This window comes from Eretmochelys imbricata, chromosome 25 (assembly GCF_965152235.1).
Source record: "Eretmochelys imbricata isolate rEreImb1 chromosome 25, rEreImb1.hap1, whole genome shotgun sequence".
In the NCBI taxonomy this organism is placed as follows: domain Eukaryota; kingdom Metazoa; phylum Chordata; order Testudines; family Cheloniidae; genus Eretmochelys; species Eretmochelys imbricata.
In genome coordinates, this window is record NC_135596.1 from 16,198,634 (window position 1) to 16,211,257 (window position 12,624).

At 60.6% G+C, this 12,624-nt stretch overlaps 1 protein-coding gene across 1 annotated transcript in view; it reads left to right on the forward strand.

The window, feature by feature from the left end:
• Window positions 1-258: 258 nt before the first annotated feature.
• Window positions 259-12,624, forward strand: part of PDE4C (phosphodiesterase 4C) — a 104,684-nt gene continuing 92,318 nt past the window's right edge. The window contains exons 1-2 of the mRNA XM_077805485.1: window positions 259-271; window positions 1,172-1,326. Coding sequence (XP_077661611.1) covers window positions 259-271; window positions 1,172-1,326 — 168 coding nt within the window. The remainder of the gene's footprint in view (window positions 272-1,171; window positions 1,327-12,624) is intronic.

The window sequence follows — 12,624 nt, forward strand, 5'->3', positions numbered from 1 at the left end:
GTGCCTGCTGGTTTTTATCTCAAATGAGCCACCCTGGGGAAGGTGACACAGAGTCACGCTGCACTGAGCTGGGCGGCTCTGCTCACTTGTGTGTGATACCGGTGCGAATCCCACGCTCACTGGTGTAATGAGTCTTCAGGGCGACATTTCCTCCTGTGCAGACGCTCCCTTCCCTGGGCGAGGCCTCTGCCAGAACCAGCAGTTCCCTCCTCCTGCAGGGACACCGCCTCGTTCTGCTTCAGCCCCTGGGCCCGCGGGATGTTAGCGCCAGGTGAGAGCGAATGCCGCAGCTCTCCAGCCAGCTGGCATGGCTGCCTTGGTGCCAGGCCTGGGAGGGGTGGCTCTGGGAACGTACCAACCTGTGTATGGATTGTGCTTTGGCCTGGTTCCCACCAAGTATTTATTTCCCCATTTGCAAGTTAACTGCCCTGGAGGGCCGAAGGTCCTCAGTCTGGTGACTCTCGTTTCAGGCTGCAGACTCCCAGCCAATAGGGAGCCAGCCCCTCCCAAGGGGCCAGGTAGCTTCCCCCCCCGCTGGAAAATCCCCAAGGAAACCATGTTGAGGTTGAGCTGCTTGGAGTCAATGGGCTTTGCTAGTTCCAACCAGCCGTGGTAAAATAAACCCCAAGAGCTAAGGCCCGTGCGGGACCACAGCGGCCTGGGCATGACACCGGCTGCATGGAGCCTGGTGGCTTGCCCGGGACAGGGGCTGTTGTGCAGCGTGTGGTCACAAGCAGGCCCTTGCTCCAGTCTCGCTGGATGGCAGCGCCCACTCCTAGTGAACTCGAGGGGCCATGTGTAAACTAGTTTCAGTCCAGCCCAAGGTGCAGCGTGATGGGGTGTGTAAAGACGTGTGTGAGGATCCCTAGACACTAGCCTTGTCCACACACACCCTGCACTGCATGATCCGAACATGGTTTCGAACCAGTTTAGTCAAAGCAGCCATGTGGACGCCCTTGCTGGCCTGAGCTATTCCGTTTAAGTCCAGTGGGAGGTGGCTGCACACAAGCTGCACCGGTTTAACTGAGCCAGGCTCAAACCCACCGTTGGTGGATGCAGGTCAGGCCTGGGTGCAACACCCCTGATGTGATGCCAGCTCACCCCTGGAGTGGAGTCTGCCCCCGTGCCCTCCCCCTCGTGTCTCTGCTGAGCTCGGCACATGGCCATGCAGGCGACCCCTCTCGCCAGGTCAGTGCTGCGGGCGGGCGGGAGAGCTCCGACCATGCTCTGGGGGAGCTGGCAGAGCGCGGTTCTCTGGCCAGTGAGGCTCCAGAGGAGACCCCGGGGGCAGCGGGAGGGGAAGCTGCCGGGCGCCTGCTCATGGGGGTGAGACGCCCCAATCCAGGGACAGCTTAAAGGCAAAGGACGTGTTGCTGGGGCTGCTCTGTGCTGGCCCTGGGTGAGGGGCCATGGAGGCTCCGGCAGCTGGGCTTTCGCAGAGACGGTGGCTGCAGGGAACCGCTCTCTGCACAAGGGGCAGCTGGCCTGGCAAGTCTCGGTGTAAAAAGCGACTCCAGGGGCCAAAGGCTGAGCAGGGGCGTTGGGTTTCACTCGCTCAGCCCCCTGCAGTCACTCCTCCCCGAACGTGTGCCCCTGGGGCGACGTGCACTCATCCCTTGGCTTTGCAGTATAACCAGTAGAGCGCCCAGCCGCTCCCTGTGCAGAGGAAACTTTGCCAGGTCTCTCGGGACACACGTAAATCAAAGGGGGTAGCAAACATGCAAACGCACAGAAAGCAAACGCCTTCCTCCGGCTGCTGGAGGGCAGACTGGCGCACGTGAGGGTCTGTGTTACTGCAGCTCTGGGCCATCTGCAGGGTCTCTGCTCTGAGTGGGAAGCATTGTCATCTAGGCAGCGAAGAGTTAAGGGACCGCAGAAAAGTGCAGAGAAAGCTGCATGTTAATATTGCTTGCTCCAGACCGTGCTATTGCCCGCTGGATCACATGCAGACGGTTTGCTAAATACTTCCCCTCTGCTTGCTCCGGCGGCCCACGGACAGACTCGGCGTCCCTGCCCCGCTGGCAGCCACTCAGTGTAAGTCTCTGCGGGCGTGGGGCTAGCGCAGGCAGGTGGGAACGTGGCTTTTGTTCAAAACTCAAATAACAGCGGGCAAAGCTTGTGCGTCGTAGAGTCTTGGGGGCAGGGATCCCTGAGATTCTGCTAGCAGAGAGTGGCGGGGCACTCAGCCAGGCCTTGTGCGAGGGGCCCTGGCTGGTTCGAGGTGTACTTGGTGGCAGTGGGTTTGTGTGTTAAGTGCCCGGCGTGTGGAGTAGTGCCCGGGGCAGTCGTTTGCAGCTCTGACTTGCCTGGAATTTCTGGGCTCCCTCGCGCCTCTGCGACCTTGGCTGGCAGCGTTGCCAGCATGTGCCATGCAGCTGGGCTGCAGCGCATGGGGTGTGTGGACAGGAGGGCGGCTGCCCCTCTGGTGGGTGTTCCGGATTAGCGCCAGGCTCTCAGGTCGTGCTACCAGCCAGGGCAGGGGCCCGTCAGGAGGCTGCGGGTCAAACCTTCTCGCCCCTGCCAAGGCCAGAAGGTCCCACTGTGATCACCCAGGCTGATGTCCAGAGAACTGCCCCCTGGTGATTCCCAGAGCCCAGCCCTCCGGTGGGATCCAATGTCCCTGGAGAGCTGGGCAGAGGCGGGTCTGTGCTCTGAGGCAGAGCAGCTGGAGCTCCCAGGCCACAAGTAGAGATCCCTCCATCACCTTCTGTCACGGAGTCCCCGGGCGATGCTCTGGAGCTGCTCCCTACAAAGCCAGGCAGGACTCTGGGGAAGTCTCCTCTCTGGGAGCAGCCTGTCTGCAGGACACACAGCTCATACAACTTCCACCTTCCTGGGTCTGACCTTGGAGCATTCAGCATCCTCTGCCCCTCTGTGCGCTTCCCACAACGAGTCCGCTCAGGCAGGGTGTTGGGGAAGCCAGAGGGTCCTGCCCCCCAACTTCGCAGACAGACGTAACTCTCAGCCAGCCAGGAAAACAGAAGGTTTATTAGACGACAGGAACATGGTCTAAACCAGAGTGTGTAGGTGCAGAGAACAGGACCCCTCAGCCGGGTCCATTTTGGGGGGCAGTGAGCCAGACAACCACATCTGCACTTCACTCCATGTCCCCAGCCAGACCCAAACTGCAACTCCCTCCAGCCCCTCCTCCTCTGGGCTTTGTCCCTTTCCCAGGCCAGGAGGTCACCGGATTCCTTTGTTCTCCAAACCTTTAGCTCTCACCTTGCAGGGGGGAAGGGCCCAGGCCATCAGTGGCCAGGAAACAGGGTGTTGGCCATTTTCTGTGCCCAGACCCCTGCACACACCTGCCCTCTAGGGCTCTGCAACGATCCTACACCCTTATCCCACCACCTAGATACTTAAGAACTGCATAGGGGAAACTAAGGCACCCCCACACTATTCAGAGGAAACATTAAGAACAGTACCACTTTGTCACAGCTTCCCGTCTAGCTGGCTTCTTCGCTCTGGGGGCTGCAGGGCCAGGTGGGCGTCTGCCACTCCTGGCCTATGGGCTCAGGATGGAGGGGCTGCAGGCAGGAAGTCTGGCGGAGCTTTCCCTGCCCACCCTATTGGGACGGGGTCCCACAGCGCAGAGGGTGCCTCTGTCACCCCCATAGGGGAGGCAGCACTGGAATAATGGGGGGGCTGCCATTGGAGTTGAGGGGCATCAGCAGAGCTGTGAGGTGGGCAGTCTGCACCATTCCTGGCTCCAGACCCCACTGGTTTAGACCGGAGAGAACAAGCTCTTCCCCTAAGGCAGCCCGCTGCAGGCCAGCTCCCCCACCCAGCCCCGGCTAAAGGCCTGTCAGGCTGCTACAGCCTGAAGCTGCACCTCAAAGACAGCCCGATGCCTGGACGAGCAGCCGCAGACGTGCCCCAGTCTGACAGCAGCTCCTGTAGGGACTTGCAGGGCCAGCCCCTGGGAGCTGGTTCTCAGCAGCCATAGAGGTGGCAGCCCATGGCCTGCTGCCTTGCGCTGAGCCTGGGGGTTCCCTGGGATCCCCCCTAGCCCCTGCTAGCAGCAGCAGTTGGGAGTCACATGCGGCTCCCAGCCTGTCAGGCCCCTCCCAGCCCTGGGTGTTCCCGACATTCTCAGGGTTCAATCGTCTGAAGTCGTCGGGGCGTTCACAGCAAGGGTCCTCCTGGGGGGCTGGGCTGAGCTGTGAACACCTGCAGGGCGCAGGGACCTGGCCCTCTGTACCCCTCCGGTGCCGTCCCGCCTGCCTGACTCTGCTGCAGGGAAGCTCTGGGATCTCTCCCCGGAAAGCCCGATGCACCCCTCCCCTCTCCCCGTTTGGCACCTCGCAGTCTGCTTCTGGGCTGGGCAGGACTGGCCTTCACCCCTGGCAAGGCCAGGGACGCCCTGGAGCCCAGAGCTCGTGGGCCATGTGCTCCTGGGGCCGGTTATTCCTGCTTCTCTAGACCAGCTGGCTGGTGGGGCTGCGCCCCGGGCTGGGTTGTGTGTGGCAGCACAGGCCTGGGGAGCAGGTCGCCTTGAGTGGCTGCCTCTCAGATGCCGCCGGAAGCTGGACTCACTCTCCCCTCTCCCCTGGCCACTGGGGCTGTGCTGGGGGAGGGGGACCCAGCGCTGCCTGGTAGAGTTCCCACCTGAGCACCTCCTCCAGTGGGGCACTACTGGCCCCAGCCTGGCTGGACACCTCTAGGCTCCGTGGCCGACCTGCAGGGAGCTGGCCCTGAGATGCACAGAGCTGGGCGTGGGGAAGGGGCTTCCACTGCTTTGCAAATGCTTAAGTGGGGCTTAGCCAGGTGCACATTCCTGGGGGAGGAACACTGCCTCCTTCCACCGCTGGAGCCCCAAGGAGCTGGAACAACCTCCCCCCCGCCAGGGCCCCGTAGGAGGAGGGTGCAGTAGAAGGAAGCTGGTGCCATTCCCTCTCCCGCCAGCTCAAGGTTGGTTATCAATGCCCCAGAGAGGGAATGAAATAGCAGCCAAGTTCTGGGCCGGATGGCCTGGCCTGCTGCCAAGTGCGGCCCGTTCCCGGGGCAGGCTGGGGCCCAGAGCTGGCTGAGGATTGCTCGGCATCGCGGCCCTTTGCCCTCATTCTCCCAGGCCTGGAATTTAATCATTCCCTGGTGTGGGGGGGAGATTTATACAGCCCTGGGGCCGTGAGAGAGACTCCGGCTCAGCCTTCGCTGTGCTGCAGGGGAGCGTTTGACTGGTGAAGGACAGATGCCCCCTCCACGCTGCTGGGGGCCGGGGCTGACCAGGCTGGGGGATGATGCCAGCTGCCACAGGGCCCTCAGCTGCAATCGACACTCTCACAGGAGCGAGTCTTTATCGCCTTGTTCAGGGGTGGGCAAACTGTTTGGCCTGAGGGCCACATCGGGGTGCGAAACTGTACGAAGGGCCGGGTAGGGAAGGCTGTGCCCCCACAAACAGCCTGGCCTCTGCCCCCATCCGCCCCCTCCCACTTCCCACCCCCTGACTGCCCCCCTCAGAATGCCCCACCCATCCAACCCCCCTGCTCCTTGTCCCCTGACCACCCCCTCCCCAGACCCCCTGCCCTAACTGCACCCCTGAGGACCCCACCCCCATCCAACCCCCCCTGATCCCTGTCCCCCCCTTCCAGGACCTCCTGACTCCCAGGACCCCACCCCTATCCAACCCCCCCGCTCCCTGTCTCCTGACAACCTCTACCCCATCGCCCCCGGTCTCCTTACTGCCCCCTGGGAGCTCCTGCCCCTTATCCAATCCCCCACCCCACCCCCACCCCTCTGCCCTGTCCACTCTGCTGTGCCAGGCGTCCAGACCCTGCGGTGCTGGGGACAAGGCCCCAGCCTCCAATGGGGCAAGGATCAGCTGGCGCCATCCCGCCAGACGCAGCTTCCACCCGCTCACTCTTTCTGTTGGATCCCCCACAAATGAACATACAAGAAATGTCTCCAAAAGAGCAGGAGTGACACCTCCCCCCTTGGCACTGCCTGACCCCGGGCATGTGGGGCTCACCGGGGCTCCATCCCCTCCTGCTCCAGGTCTCTGAGGATCAGAGTTTTGCAGGTGGACGTGAGCAAAACCTTCCCCTCCGCCCCGGACACAGGCTGAAGCCAAAGGCCCAGGGTTGGTGTAGCTGGGGCAGCCGTGATTCTGGCCGCGTTGGGAGGTCTCCTTTCAGCAGCTCCCAGGTCCCAGAGAGGCCCACCGAGCCCTGGGTGATGGTTTGCCACCTGGGTAGCACTGGCCCTGAGTGGGGCCGTCACCTGGTTTCGCTGTGCTGAGAGGCCGGGAACTGCCCTGACTGGAGGCGCTTTGCCCCCACCCCGGGGTGCTGGCTGGGAGGGATCTATCGATGAGGAGGGTTCAAATTAGGGGGCCAGTGGCTGGAGTCTTGCTATCAGCTCAGCTGGGGCCCGACAGGGCAGTTTTCCTGCAGCGGGGGGTGATCTACCCCCTCCCCCTCAGCACCCTTCAGAGCCGCCCCATCGCTCCGGGCTCGAGCACCTGCAGGTCTGGCTTCCACTTCCCAGCCGTCCCCTGCCAGCCTCCCCAGATCCAGTGCGGGGCGGGCGAGACCCTACGCTAGAGCTGAGGGCAAGACCCGCCGAAGGCAAAAGCCATGAGAAGCCTGACCCTCTCCTCCTCCTTTGGTTGCAGGGAAGGACCGGGGCCAGCTGGAGCAGGGGCCAGGATGAGGCGGAGTCGGACAGCCCTGTCCTTCCTGAGCATGGAGGTGAGCGCGGCTGGAGGCCGGCGGGGGTAGGGCACCCCACTGGGAACCCAGCTGGCCAGGCGGAGTGGATCCCGGTCACGCTGTGCAGCCCAGACGGCATCTGGGGCTGGGGCTGGCAGTGCTGCTCAGGACTATAGCCCGGATGCTGCAGGAACCGGCCAGGCTGGGCCCCAGCGCGGGGAGGGGAAAAGGGTCAATGCTGCTAACAAAAGGGGGTGGGGGGCTGATGTTGGGGAGGGGACAAGCAGCACAGACCCCGGGTGGGGGACGGTTGTGGGGCCTGTAACCCTAACCAGGGGGCGAGGCGGGGCAGCTGCTGCAAGTGTCAGCGTCATACCCACCCCAGGCTGGGGGGAAGTGGCCTCTGGTTCATTTGGCTCCTGTGTCCCTGTGCTGCACCTCGCATGTTCTGGCCCATCTGAGACCGGGGCTCGTCCCCCTCCCCAGCCCAGCTCCCCGGGTCTGGATGAGCTTTTCTGCGTGTGCCGGGGCGGAGAGCGAGGCTGAGAGCCTCCTCGGAGCAGCGCTGCCCCCAGCCGTGCCTAGTCTCTGCCTCAGGAAGGAAGGAAGGAAACTTTCCCCATCTCACGGCCTTTGCTAGCGAGCCACCAAGCGAGCGTTCGTCCCCAGCCCTGAGCGCCCGCCCCAGCTGCTCAGGGGGCCTCACAGAGCCCCCGGCGCTGGGACGGACAGTGGCAGCCGTATCCTCCCTTCACGTCTGACCCAGTCTCATAAGCAAACTGTGGCATGTGGGTCCAGATAAAGTGACTGAGGTGTGTGCGTGACTGGCCCAAAGACAGAACTTCGGGGGTTACCAGTGGTTCCCTGTCTAGCTGGGAGGTGCATCGAGTGGGTCCCACAGAGACCAGGCCTGGCTGTGTTCATTAGTGACATGGCTAATGGAGTGGAGAGTTTGCTGATAAGAGCTGCAGATAACATAAAGCAGAGAGAAAAGGAGGACTTGTGGCACCTTAGAGACTAACCAATTTATTTGAGCATGAGCTTTCGTGAGCTACATCCGATGAAGTGAGCTGTAGCTCACGAAAGCTTATGCTCAAATAAATTGGTTAGTCTCTAAGGTGCCACAAGTCCTCCTTTTCTTTTTGCGAATACAGACTAACACGGCTGTTACTCTAAAACCTGTCATAAAGCAGAGAGGGGTTGCAAGCATTTGGGAGGACAGGAGAATTGGAGACTTGGACGAATTGGTCTGAATCCAACAAGATGGAACTCCATGAAGACAAGGGCAAAGTGTGTCACTTAGGAAGGACAAATTAGCTAATTAATGTGGAGATATACCTATCTCTTAGAGCTGGAAGGGACCTTGAAAGGTCATCAAGTCCAGTCCCCTGCCTTCACAGTAGGATCAAGTACCATCCCTTATTTTTGCCCCAGATCCCTAAATGGCCCCCTCAAGGATTGAACTCAACTCTGGGTTTAGCAGGCCAATGCTCAAACCACTGAGCTGTCCCTGCCCCCAAACAATCACATGCATAGCTACAAACCGGGGACTAACTGGAGAGGTGGGAGAGCTGCGGAGCAGGATCACAAAGGGAACGAGTCAGTGATGTGGTGCAGTTGTGACAAAGGCTAAGCTCGTTCTGGGGTGTATTGGCAGCAGTGTGGTATTAAGACACGGGAGGCCATTGGCCTGGTTTACTCAGCACTGGCGAGGCCTCAGCTGAGTCCTGCGTCCAGTTCTCGGTGCTGCACGTTAGGAAAGATGGGGACAAACGGGAGAGTCTGGAGGAGAGCGACAGAGCTCATCACAGCATTAGAAATCCTGAGGTTAAAAAGGTTAAAAACCCTGGGTGTGTCCAGTCTGGAGAAAAGCAGTCCGAGGCAGGACCTAGTACCCGTCTGCAAATCCGTGAAGGGCTGATTGTGGCTGATTGTTCTGTGAGGCAGCCGAAGGTAGGATGTGGAGTAACAGGCTCAGTCTGCAGCCCTGGAGATGTAGCTTAGAAATGAGGAAACACTTTCTAACAGAGGGAGATGAGCCCTGAAACAGGCTCCCCAGAGAGGTGGTGGAATCCCCGTCTTCGGAGGGGTTTAAGACCAGGCTGGACAAGCCCCTGTCAGGGCTGGTCTCGGTTTACTTGGTCTCAGCTCAGCAACCTCTCGAGTCCCTCCCAGCCCGACACTTATAGAATCATAGAATATCAGGGTTGGAAGGGACCCCTGAAGGTCATCTAGTCCAACCCCCTGCTCGAAGCAGGACCAATTCCCAGTTAAATCATCCCAGCCAGGGCTTTGTCAAGCCTGACCTTAAAAACCTCTAAGGAAGGAGATTCTACCACCTCCCTAGGTAACGCATTCCAGTGTTTCACCACCCTCTTAGTGAAAAAGTTTTTCCTAATATCCAATCTAAACCTCCCCCACTGCAACTTGAGACCATTACTCCTCGTTCTGTCATCTGCTACCATTGAGAACAGTCTAGAGCCATCCTCTTTGGAACCCCCTTTCAGGTAGTTGAAAGCAGCTATCAAATCCCCCCTCATTCTTCTCTTCTGCAGGCTAAACAATCCCAGCTCCCTCAGCCTCTCCTCATAAGTCATGTGTTCTAGACCCCCAATCATTTTTGTTGCCCTTCGCTGGACTCTCTCCAATTTATTCACATCCTTCTTGTAGTGTGGGGCCCAAAACTGGACACAGTACTCCAGATGAGGCCTCACCAATGTCGAATAGAGGGGAACGATCACGTCCCTCGATCTGCTCGCTATGCCCCTACTTATACATCCCAAAAATCACTTCTGTGATTCTATGTGATGAGCAAATCCTGGGGCCCAGGAACTGGGGTGTGGAGAGTGCCACGGTGGTGGCTGTGGCTTGGGGTAACAGCTTCCTCCCCTCCCTGCTAATGGGCCTCTGCCCTCACGCCCCATGCACTAGTGACTTATGGGCGTCTGAGCATGTCCTGGGGGCTGGCTCTGGCCGGCATGTGGCATGTGGCTTGCTCTGCGGCCCCGTGCTGCTAGCTAGGGGTTAAGGTTCCTGCGCTATGCAGAGCCGGCAGGGGCCAGCCCGGCGCTGCGGTTGGGTTTGGCCAGGGTGGGGTGATGTTCCCAAATGCCTGCTCTCACACTCAGCTCGGCCTAGCGCCTGCTGGGGGCTCCACCAGGTGCAACGGACCACAGGTGCCCGCCTGGTTAGCGATTTAGCGCCAGCTCCTGCTGCTCCATTAACCTGAGAGGCCTCCTAATGCGAGAGCTGCTGACCCGCAGCCCCATGCTGCAGCAAACAAGCCCCAGCATGCTCCGGCTGCGCCTCTGTCTCCGCTCCAGCGGCTTTCGGCTGGGGGCATTAGAGCACCTGGACTAAAAGCCACTTTGCTTGTTTGGATCCTGCGGTTCCCTGGTTACGGCTCAAGGAGCCAACACACAGCAGGTGGGCGCCGCTAGCCAGCTCCCTGCCCACTCGCAGTCTGTCAAGTGGCAGGGTAGGGCCCCGCCAGGGGCGGGAAATTCCCCCTGCCTTGGTGTGAGCCCAGCCCTACAGCACCCCCGGGCCCCACGCACACCACTCCCTGCTGGGACCTGGGTTCTCCCCTCTCCCTTGCCAGGCATGCGAGGGGGAGCTGGAGGAAAGGCAGCAGCATCCCCGGCACTGGGAGTCGGCTGTCAAGCTCCCTTGAAATGAACATGACCGTGAGCATGAGAGGCACATTCTCCCCACCTTCCCAAGCCGGCCCACCTGCTGCCGCTCCAGGGCACTAATAACCGAGATTAGAGCACTTAGTGGGAGTTAATTATGCCCCTAATGGGCAGTTAATTATTATTATTCCTGGGATAATTGTACATTCGGCCCCTAGAGGATTTTCCACTGCGCTGGCCACCTCCGAGGCTGGTGCCTTGTGACCCCTGACCCAGCTCTCACCAAACGGCACCTGGCATGGGGGGCAGGCTGGGGGGGTGAGGAGAGGCTCTCTGAGGCCTGCCAGTGGATCAGCCCTGGTAGTGTGTGGGATGCACCATGCTGGCCCCAAAACATTCAATTTAAAATCTAAAAAACTTCAACCCCTCCCCCTCCCCCCAGCCTAAAAAGGGAGATGTGCCAGGGCCTCCCTAGAGTCCACAGACTGCGCTATTCCCATTGATTTTCTATGGGAAGGTGCCCAGATACCCTGGTGATGGGTGACGGGATAAACCTCTTAGCTGGAGTGAGAAAGCCCAACCCACTTGCTTTGGGAACGAGACACCCTCCCACTGCAAATGCAGCTTCACCATGGGGGGCTCCCCTCCCAACCCGCACAGCAGCTGTGTGCCCCACTGCACCCAGGGCCTGCGCGCGCCAATCTGCTCCCCAGCTCCCCCTACTCCAGCCCTGCCTGACTCCAGGAAGCTCTTTCCTTAGGTGCCAGGGCACTGCCCCCCTTTATTCCTCCCTGTGCCCAGACCAGGCTCCTTACTTACCATAGCTCAGTGCGGCTCTGCTGGGAGCCAGCCGCACCCTGCCCTAACCCTAACCCAAGCCCCCTCTGGCCATTAACCTCCTTGGTGCAGCGGCTCCTGGCTGGCCGCTGCCAGCGGCAGAGCTCGTGGCACAGGGAAAGGACCACTCCTGCCACAGCCCGTCTCCTCGGAGCTAAAGGGAGGGGCATGATCCAGTGAGCTGTTGCTGAGTGAGACCTCCCTGGGCCCAGGAAAGCAGCCCCTGCACACAGGCTGCGGCCCCAGGATGGGGGCGGGCAGGGGACGCGTTGCTACCCACCCCGGTGAGAAGCCGGCCGTGGCCATGCTGTAGCATGTAGCTACAGGGCTCAGTGGAAGGCAGCAGTGAAAGGTGGGGAGGCCATGGGGCGAGTGGGCGAGCCGGGGGTACAGCTTGGCCGAGCGGAGAGCCCGGTAGGGTCAGTACTCGGGTATGTGTCTTTACTCCCCGTCACCATTGCTATTTCTAGCTTGCTGGGGGGGTTGCAGGTTTGGACCCTGCCCGCCTTAAACAGCGTGCAGACATAGCTTAGAGGTGCACGCTTAGAGCGACAGGTGTACGCTCACCATTGCCCTCTGCTGCCTGGTCTCAATCCTCCCTCTTCATGGCTCAGACACTCCCCTGCGCTGAGGAGCTGCTCCTAGAGCCCCGAGCGGAGGGCCTGGGCTTTGGGCCAAAGCCAGCTTGTTCTGTAGCCCCATCTATGCACAGCAGGCTGCGGGGGCGCTGCCCCCAGCTGACCTCTCTCTCTCTCTGGAGCTGCCCCTCCCTTTGCCAGCGGGGCCTTCGCTTGCTCCCTGGTTATGTCGCTGGTTCCCATTACACTGACCCCTGCCTTGTTCCCTGGGTGCCCCCCAGTGTGGGGAGGTGGGAGGCTGCAGGCTGGTTCGGCCCTTTACACACGCAGCACCCTCAGGAAATGAGTCTTTCCTTATCGTTCACATTCTTCAGCCAAAAAAGGGAAGAGGCTGAAATGTCCTGTCTGCTGGCGTTTCACAGTGGGGTTAACAGCAGGGCCCTTCTCCAGGGCCAGAACAGAGCATCTCACCCGGCAGCAATGAGTCGCTAACGGGGCAAACCCAGCAGCGCTAGGCCCCACTGGCCCAGCCCCTGCCTCTCTCATGAGTTATGGCCTTCCATTGTCACTGGAACAATGGAGCAGATGTGACCTGTGTCTGCTGGCACCTCCCTGCAGCCCCCAGCTCTCTGCTGTCTGACAGGGACTCGTACCCCCAAAGCTCCTACGAATTCCTATCTCAGGGGCAATGACAGGCCCCAGCCCAGACAGGGGCCCCACTGTGCTCAGCACTGCACCATCTTTGCTGGAAGGGCTGCTAACCAGCCAGGGGAACAGCACGGAGAAGGGACCCGCAAGGTTACTGAGAGAACTAGGAACCGAACCCAGGTCTCCTGGCTCCCCACCAGCCCCTAGACCAGGCCCTGGGCTCTTGGGGCAGCCCTGGAGTACCCTATCAGGTACCCAGCGCTCCAGACTGAGCCCCTG